Source organism: Ziziphus jujuba, chromosome 12 (assembly GCF_031755915.1).
Source record: "Ziziphus jujuba cultivar Dongzao chromosome 12, ASM3175591v1".
In the NCBI taxonomy this organism is placed as follows: Eukaryota; Viridiplantae; Streptophyta; class Magnoliopsida; order Rosales; family Rhamnaceae; genus Ziziphus; species Ziziphus jujuba.
Window position 1 is genome coordinate 20,215,060 of NC_083390.1, and position 10,220 is coordinate 20,225,279.

General features: G+C 28.3%; 1 protein-coding gene across 1 annotated transcript; it reads right to left on the bottom strand.

The window, feature by feature from the left end:
• Window positions 1-5,356: 5,356 nt before the first annotated feature.
• LOC107429661 (heavy metal-associated isoprenylated plant protein 20) lies at window positions 5,357-7,126 on the bottom strand. The gene is made up of 3 exons (XM_016040391.4): window positions 6,866-7,126; window positions 6,655-6,730; window positions 5,357-5,853 (listed from the first exon to the last, which is right to left on the bottom strand). The coding sequence occupies exons 1-3, from the start codon at window positions 6,947-6,949 to the stop codon at window positions 5,561-5,563; spliced, it is 453 nt and encodes a 150-aa protein (XP_015895877.2). The 5' UTR covers window positions 6,950-7,126; the 3' UTR covers window positions 5,357-5,560.
• Window positions 7,127-10,220: the final 3,094 nt, after the last annotated feature.

Genomic DNA, 10,220 nt, shown 5'->3' on the forward strand with positions numbered 1-10,220 from the left:
TAGATCAATTGCCAATATAAAGGTCGAGCAGTATATAATTTCACTTCCAATTGGAACTGCTTTCTCTGCAATGTCAAAATCCGCCATTTTTATATGTTAAAGGTTATGAGTTAAAAGTCTATTTCTATGTATAGTTTAATGCCCCTTTTTTATGTGATTAAAAAATAAAAAATAAAAAATAAGGCCCCAAAAGAAACAATATGTTTTGAATGCTGATTTTTCAACCAAAATTTATTGAATGCTTGGCCAAAGAATAACCAAGGACAATATCAAGTTGAACTTGGACCTTTATGCTTCTTGATAGGAACCATATTAGGGAGAATATTAGTAAAGTAAAGGCCACAACAACATTAATGTTTATGAGGTTCGTCTGTGTTTTTTTTAGGATAATATATAGTCAACTTTCTAAACGACACAAATCAGAGAATCTCCAACCTCCTCTGTTTTTTGTACTTCCAAATAGGAAAACCCACCAATACAGTCTCAACTTGTCCTTACTGTTCGAATCATCCTCTTACTTTTACCCTTTTGGCCTTCTTTTCTTTTATCTTTTTTTTTTTTTTTCCTCTTTATCCCCTTTATATATTCTAATATTCTCCTTCTTTTTTCTTTTTCTTTTTTAAGGTAATGGACAATGATATATCATAGAAACTGCATTGTTATGCTTTTTGCTCTATAACATATAGCCGACATAAAAAAACACATACTTCTTTAAGTGCCTAATTTAATACAAAAGCATTTTGAGTTTGTTCACTTTCGGATAAAAGTGAAATTGGTTCGTAAACCGACTAATATTCATGGTATGTTTTCAAAGGCCTTTATTCCGTATGATTTGTCAAGGACTTATTTGCCATTCTGTTTTACTTTCTATATTACTTTTTACAAATCTTAGCTAATATAAAAGATTTTTCTCATAATGTTTTGGAGAGTCACGTTGCTCAAGAAGATAATATTCCAAAAGATGAATAAGATGTAAAAGAAAGAGTACTCTAGAACAAGTACATTATAAGTTAGTGGATGCAAACAGAAAATCTTTGAACACTTAAAAAAAAAAATTTTCAAATATTAATTAATTAAAATTAAAAAACTAAACTCAATATTAGGATCATAATATTTTAATTATTTAAATTTATATAGAGATGGAAAAATCACTTTTTATTCTGGTAATAATCTAATCTCTACGTCCTACATTTAAAAAAAAAAAAAATTCAAAATATTTTCCCTCAATTTACGATAATCAACTTAATAATTTGTACGATTGTGTTTTTGTACGTATTCATTGTACTTACCAAAGAAAACAAAAAGAGTAGTGTTAGCTTTATAATAATATAATGTGTAATTTTGTTGTTTTCTGTTTGGTGGAAAGCTAGCTAAAAAAAAAAAATTGTCTTGTGAATGCAGGCCAATAAAATCTATGATAGTATTAGTATAACTGAATTTAATTTGGACCGCGGATTGCAACTATCAATGTTGATTTGATATACGATCTGATACGATATTTATTTGTGTATATGGAAAATGAATGGGATTTGTGTTTTTTTTTTGGTGAATAGAAAATGAAAGTGATGTGCTACGAAGCATAATCTGTCTTTTGTTTTTAATGAATTTTTTTTTTTAAAGAAAAAAAGGAAACCAACCATTCATTACTTACTAGTTTGCTTAAAATTCATACCAATATTTCAAACAGTTTGTTAAATTTTTTTTTTTTTTTAGCTAAAAAGTTTGTTGCAATTATATAAATATATAATTGAAAAGAAATAAAACATGCTATAATTTCTTTCTTTGGAAATAAGGCTTAAATATAAAATTTTGTCAGTTTCTTCTAAAATCACTAAATAAGGGATTTTTCTCTAATAAAATTATTAAAGAATTATTTTATTTTTTGCTAAATATTTTACAAAATATTTATGTTTTAAAAAAAATTAGACATTTTAAAATTACTAGCAAACTGACACTAAACCGTATATTTATTTACATCGAGAGTTATAATTTGGAAAACTAATATGTACGTAATCTAATCAAAATTTGCTTTTAGAAGCTCATGTATTTGGTTATGAAACGAAAGATAAAATTTAAGATTCAAATTCCATATATATATATATATATATATTCTTATGTATTTAATTAGCTTTTATAAAAATTACCTTCTTTAAGCCCAAAAAAAGATTTTTTTTTCAGCTAAAAAAAGATATATATATTTTTTTTGGGTCAATAATATACTTCCACGTTTCCAACATTGAGAAACAATATGCATATATGTATAAAACAAACAGAATCATACACCTAACCAGATAAACATGAAGTAACATATATGTTGCTAAATCTGATACATGATCTTTCAAATCCAAAAAAAATGACTTTTACATCAATATATATATATATATATATATATATATATATATATATATATATATATATATATATATATATATATATATATATATATATATATATATATATATATATGTGTGTGTGTGTGTGTGTATATAGATATATATGATTGTATAAAGGATAGCAACACCAAAGATTCCTGGATTTTATCTATTTTCAGAACATACTTTATTTCAACGGTCGCATACATCTTAACTGAATTATTCATTTATCAGCCTTTTTTTCTAATAATCTCCATGCCAGTAGGGTCACTAATTCATAGCACAGAGACAGAGATAGCTGAAAGCTGCAGGAAGCTTATCTCTTAGTTTGGTTTACCCACCGACTCCTTGATGAAGATTATTACAGGGAAACTTATCTCTAATTGTTTATTTTGGGTTATCGTTTAGTGACAGATATTATTTGGTCAAAGAATTGCGAGTGGCTGGCTATTTTGAGGTTACTTGGAGACGAATCAATTATGGTACAAGGGAAGGTCCTCTTCTGTTCATGATCGGCTACAACTCGGTTGCCAAACATCCCAAGAAGCTTGTCTTTATGTTCAACTTGTATTATATAATTAGAGAAAAAAAAAAAAAGTTTAGATTTTGGATTCCAGGTGTGTGATCTAATCAAAGATATGTTAATATATTTCTGTTTCTAAAAAATAGGCAGCAGCTATTTAGGATCTAGATCTTAACAATTATAATATTGGATCATCTCACTAGATAAATTGATCAAAATACAATTTAATATTTTTTTTTATTTGTACATATATAAAATGTAAACATTATGAAATTACAAATAATATCATAATCAAAATAACAATCTTGTTCCTATAAATTTGGATTTCAGGAACAAATTTAAAGCATAAAATAATAATTAATTATAAACCGCCTCCGCCACACATATCTTTTCTCATGCCAATGATAATGTTGGAATATTATTAATAGGAAATGGGTGGTTGATTGGTGGGCCATATTATAAAATTATAATTAATCCAATGAATCACAAAAAAAGATGGTTTTAATTGAGGACTCGACAAAAAAGATTTATGCTTTTGTAAGAAGTTTCTCGCTTGAAAATCCTGTCTTCCCAAGAATTATTCTCCCACTTCCATGGTACATATTTAGTCAAATGTCACACAGGAACATTTTATATAATTTTTTCTTTTGAAAATGATTTGGTCGTTTAATTGTTTTTAGCCACAGAATTAATCACAGTGCTTAAGACTGGCCAAGATCTTAATTAACGTGGTAATTAAATTAATAATCATCTTAGCTTAGTGGGTGTCAATTACATTTCCAAACTCATTGATCCGTGATTCATTAAAATAATAAAAAAGGAGGCTCTTTGTTTTTTTTTTTTTTTGTTTTTTTCAAAATCCTTAATTTAATAATCTCCAGCCTCAAGTACAGGAAAAGCAAGGTACAATGACATCAATCAGAACACAACTGTCTTATCTTTTGCAACAATTTATGGCGCTATGGTGATCAGATCGATCATGTTTAATTTACTTGTCTTAATTTAGTTGGGTTTGTCTTTATTCACCAAAAAAAAAAAAAAAAAAGTTGGGTTTGTCTTCTTTTTGCCTTTCGAAAAGGATAAGTTAAGGTTGTATGTCTATCACATTTTATCCAAAAAATATGTCAAATGTTCAAATCAATTTATCTTTTGCCAAAGCAAATGCACCCCTTGTTGCTACTTTTTTTCTTTTTTCTTTTTTCTTTTTTTAAAATTTGTATTGACATCTACATCCTTATGCTCTGTTATGAACAACATTTGCGTGCTCTGAATTTGATAAACAAATAAACATAGAGAAAATCATATCTTTGTTTTCATGCATGATTTTATTGACTGATATATTGAAGTTCAGGCGCTCTCTGCCTAGTTCCATTATAAATTTGATTATATATTAGCTTAATAAATATTGCAGTTTGGAATGTGTTGGTATTTTATAGCGAGACCAAAAGAGTATGATTTGTCAGAATTATTTCAAAGAACGAAATTCGTTGGAATTTATTTGTTGAAAGTTGAAACGAAAACTTGGAAGTGAGTTGGGAGTTTTGTTAATACTAAGACCTTAAGAGTCCAAATTATATTTATGCATAGTAACTTAAATATATTAATTAAAATCCCTTTCTGTTAAAAAAAAATTAATAATAAAAAAATATATGTATTATTGTAGTTTTTTATTCACCGGCGGAAAATTTCTATGATCAAACTAGTAATAATGGTATACAAAATATGTAACATAATTTATAAATATGTAATTTTTAACTATAAAATAAGTAATATTTTAGATTTATAAAATGAATATTTTTAAAATTTAAAATGTTATGTATTTTATAATTTAATATGGATCATATTACATATTTTATATAGACTTATTATTAACTTTACCGTAAAACCGATCTGACTTAACACTTCCTCACCGGCGACGATGAAAACTGTAGCAATCATCCGTCAGATTCCAAATTGAACAGTTTGGAATTAAAATAATCATAAATTATATATACGGTCCTATTTTAAATTAATGAGTGATGTAGACAGAGATATTGGTGCTCAGCTAGTGAACAAGAAATCATTATTACCTATGTTTGCAAATTAATCTTTTTTTAATTTTTTACTTTTTGCTGAATATGTTTACATATTAATCTTGGTATAATATATTCAGTATTATGTACGTAATTAATTATATATTCTACAGCAAATATAATGTGATCTTTTTTTTAATGGCAAAATCCAACATCGTGAAAGTGATAAAAATGACAATTAGTACAATAATTGGAATGATAAGTTAATAAATCGATAGCCATCCGAGTCACATTCATATTATTACCTCCGGATCTTCATGTGTTTGCTAATTTGATGAATAAGTTTTCACTATTAATAATAAAATTAAATATGAAAAACCCATATAATTTGTTTACTTGTGGATGATAATTATGTATGATTTGCCAAAGATATATAACAAAAGCCTAAATTAAGCAAAGTTAGAAAACAAAAATTCACTAAACACAAACTCAAAAAGTTACAAACTCTGTGTATGCCAGTCTAAAAGCTGGACTTAAACCTTTATATCCACAAAATCCACTACTATGTTTATCACCACCACCAAAAAAGTCCTAAACATCCAAAGCTACTATATTCTGCAATTTCAAAAACTTTTATATAACTACGGATGGTTTTACATAATGGAACATGCATTAGGATTTTCATCACTAAATAGTGTTGTGTATTTTTCATCTGGTGCATTGGGGCTAGTTTGAGCTTGGACCACGTTCCTGACGAACCCAGAAGGTGCTTTTTTATCATAGGCCTGGGCTACATAAGGATAAGCAACCAAATTGTATGGAACATAGGGCCATAACTCAGCCCTCTTTCCTGTTCTCCTAACTCTCTGTAACACCTTGTTTGGCTCCACATAACCTGTTACTTTTACCCTGCTTTGCTTTCTATCCACATCCACTGATTTAGCACCTGTAATAAATTACAAATAAAGAAAGATTAATAATTAAGAATTCCCGATGGAAAGGAAAAAAAAGAAAAAAAAAAAAAAAGGGGCTCTTTGGTTTTTGGGATTTTGTGTTGTATTTATTATGACAGTTTTTTTCTAATGAGCTTTTGTTGCAGTTTTGCTTAAAACGGATAAAAATAATGAGTTTCTCTGCAAACAGGGGATGAAATATTGCGTTTTTTATTTTTATTTTTTCCCTTCCTTCCATACATTAATGATAGCAGAAAAAAATTTGTCAGAGACGATGAAGTTATTTATTTCCTTCGCATGAAAAATAACCACAATAAATTTCAATTTGAAAAAAGTCTATCCGAAACTAGAAGTACTTAATTCAGTGGAAATTTTATAATATCAGATATTCTTTTTATTTATTTTTTTAGCAGTTACTAGAAAACAGAAAGTGGTCAACAAAATTTTCTTTTTGTTCCAATTTCTCCTTATGAGGTAGCTAATCTTTTATATCTATATATATATATATATATATATTGTATTTCCCTTGCTTTTGGATTTGAGGATCCAATTGCCCCTTGTGTCTAGTATGCTCTTATTTCAGTACAAAAATGAAAGGGTTATGAAAATAATATAAAAGAAATTATATGAAAATGAAAACCAAACAGATTAGATTGCTAAACTGAAACATCCTTTGCATACCATGCACATCTTTTTAAAGAAATTATTTTCATGAAAATTTTACTATTACCAACAAAGAGAAAATAAAATTAAAACAGAGAGACATGCAGAGATTGTTTAAGCTTTATTTGAACCTTTCATGGAGGTGACAGCATTTTTAACTCTTCTTTCACAGCCATCACAGTCCATTTTCACCTTGATTTCAACCGTCTGCAAAAAACAAGAGCAAGCAAACAAAGTCAGAGAGTTTGAACTCCAAAGCCCATTGAACAAAATGAAAATTCCATTAAAAACACACAGAAAAAGCAAACAGAGAAGGGGTTTATATTGGTGTTTATTGAATACCTGCATTGCCTTGCGCTTCTTCCTTCGCCTGGAAATAGTGATATATTCTGAGATATAATCTGAGAGAAAATCAAGAGCACCCATTTTTTTTTTTTTTTTTGAGCAAAAGACCAAAAACAGAGAGTCTCTTAAGGGCGGAAGAGAACAGACAGAACACAAAGAGAGAGAGAGAGAGAGAGAGAGAGAGAGAGTTTGATAGCCGCAGAGCCTAGCTAGCTGGAACAGGGTTTAAATGGAAGATGGTGCAAATTTTTTGTAATGCGACTTGGTCCTATTTATAAGAGAAAGCAAAGTAGCAAACCGCGGATTTTTAATAGAAATAACTTGTTGTACAAGTAGTTGTGCCAAAACATTTATTATATTATGTTTTAGATAATGACTTGTGTCACTAAATCATGCTAATTCCCCCAAAATATCAGACTGGGACAACTGGGAATTTTGGGTCACTTAGACCCTCAACCGAAAAATTAAATAATAAAAAAATTTGTGAAATTAATTTTGTAACAAGCAAATAATAGGACTAGTTAATAAGAAGCTCTTTTCTTTACCGCGAAGAAAAGAGGTTTTATTTTTTATTTTTTATTTTTAAATTTTTTAAAAAATTTTAATTTTTTTTTTCTTCTTTTGTTTGGTAAAAAGGGAAAAGGAGGTTGAAAAACCTTTTTTGGGTGGAAAAAGGTTGGAAACTTGGAACTGTTGTAAAGTGCTTAGATTTAAGTACAACATTTTAGGTTTCCCATCTGTTCAAATGATCTTAAAGCATATTCAACGTCTTTTGCTTCAGTTCTAGACCACTGTTTTCTTTTTTGTTACGATTATAAAATAATATATGAAGAGGCTTTGAAGTAGACCGTGTGGCCTAAATATTTTCAATGGTACCCATCAATTTATTGTGCCCACCATAACGATTGATACACGTCGATTTTGCAAATCAAAAATAAAACCCACTTAATTTATTGTTACATTTAAAAATCATATGTTCCAAAATCTTTTAAACTCCTTTGGATATAATCATCGAAAATTTTCACTTTATCTTCTTATATTTATTTATTCACTTTTCTTTAATTTGTCTTTTTATTTTATTATTATTAGTTTTTTTTGCGTGTATTTGCTGTACAGATCAATTAGAGAAGGTTTTCAAAACCAAGTTAAAACTGAACCTATAGATGATGATCTGGCATCCAGCTGTGCCTAGCTGCATCATTTGCATGGACGAAAAATTTGAAAAAAACAACAGGTTTGCTTTCGCCATCTTTCTCATTGATCATTTACACGCGGTTATAGCTTATTTGTTTACCTATCCTGTCCTGCTGTCTCATATCTCATACGCAGCTAATTAAAATGTTCCAGCATGCATTACTACATTCCCCATTAATAAATCCACTGAAAACAATTTGATTTTCAAGTTTTTGAAAATTAATTAATTTATTGAAAGAAATAAACTTGTCATAAACTAATTAGCTTATGATATTTTTATTTTTATTTTTATTTTATATTTTTAAGAAAGAACAAGAATGGGCCAATTTACATGGGCCAATTTACAATATAATGTTTATGTATAGGATGATAAGGTCCATGGAAATTGATCTAAAAGAATCTATTAAATGAGAGGGGATCAATTATTCAAGAGTTTTAGGTGAGACGTCTCTAGAAGGATGGCAACATTTCCATCGATATTATGCTTATATCAAATTCTCAATCGGAAATATTTCATGGTTTGCAATCTCTCCCGCTTTCACAATTTATCTACATGTCCTTTTCAAAATTATATATGTATTTTTCCCTTTGCATGAGTCAACATGTATTGATAATTATTCCCACCTACTTCTTTCAATTTTGTTTTTTGTTTTTTTCTCTTTGGGTGTTAATCCTAAATGTTTACTAATTATTTAATTTCCTTTCTTCTGATTTTTTATTTTTGGGTTTTTGTGTGTTCTATAATGGATGAAGAAGAATATCAATATTCATGAATATAATTAAGTATGGAAACGAGTGACAATACATATAGGGGCAATAACAGGAAAATTGTTGTTGAGAAAATCAACCCCACATATAATTATTGGGTTTGAAAGAGGTTGCCCTGCACAAACTGTGGTATCTATTTGTTAAGAGGATTTGTATGTAGAGGCCTCAAAACTCTATATGAATGGCAACTCAAAGTCACTATTATGTGGAAGGCAAGTCTACACATGCTGCTCACTTTACATATTGTGTACACACTTGTCCAAAGAGAAATTAAAACAAAATTATTTACTTTATATCGTTATTATATAATTGATCAAATATGAATAGATTAAAGTATTAGATTAATGATTTTCCTCAACCCCACTATGAAAAAAAGATATACAGAAGAAGAAGAGATTAAAGAAGGATCTTTACAGTCTAATATACAAAATCATTCTTAATAAAAGTGTGTTATACAATTTTATTTTTTATTTTTTTTTTAAAAAAGTGTATTGCAATTTACAAAAGGAGAAAATTTTCATTGAAAACCAATGGATGGACAAATTTATATTGTTCAACCGATAAGGCAAGCAAGGCTGAGTTAGTTTGTGTTTATTTTTCTAATAAATAAAATAGCATGCAATCAAGCGCATAAAAAACAGAGGAAAATGAGAGCTTATTGTTTGAAAATTTAGCAAAGAACTACTTTTAAGATTTTAAGACACAATGATTCATTTTGAATAACATTTTTTTTTTTGTTTTAAAAGTTAAAGGAAGTAAAACAGTTGACCAAAAAAAGAAATCAAAAACAAGAAGTAAAACAAACATAATAAGTAAAGTCTTTTCTTTGCATAGGTGGCGTTTCGATAAAACATGATACCCTTCTACGCACCCGCTGATTATAAATATAATTATGTCACAAAATGAATTCGTTTATTAGTCTCCTCCTTCAATAACATTTACTATCCGTGTTTAATTCACACAAGAAACTTACTAATCCTTGAAGCAAAAATAAATAAATAAATAAAATATTAAAATAAAAATAAAAATAAGAAATAAGATATTAAATCCTTCAGTGCCGTTCATCCTCATCTGCTAATGCGCTTTGACGACAACATCACCATCTATTTAATATAGTCATCATATCTAGGCCCCACCTCCCAGTATATTGGACTGCTGTTTCACAAAACCCAAATTTTTGCTATAGTATATCATATAATATATGGTCTTTAAGAAGACACAAAATTTGTTGGGGTTTTTATTATGAAATTTGAAATAGTACTGACAGATATATGATGCAAGCATGTATATGAAAGAGAGAGTGATAAGAGTTTTCTTAAAAACATCTCAATCGGGTAAGTCAAATGAATTAAAAAAAAAATACATATATACGATGGTTGCGTAATACCAT

Coding starts and splice junctions, on each gene's coding strand:
- LOC107429661 (XM_016040391.4), bottom strand. CDS start 6,949: ATGGGTGCTCTTGATTTTCTCTCAGATTATATCTCAGAATATATCACT. Junction 6,731..6,865: donor AGAAGCGCAAGGCAATGCAG/GTATTCAATAAA, acceptor TGTTTTTTGCAG/ACGGTTGAAATCAAGGTGAA. Junction 5,854..6,654: donor TGCTGTCACCTCCATGAAAG/GTTCAAATAAAG, acceptor AATTTATTACAG/GTGCTAAATCAGTGGATGTG.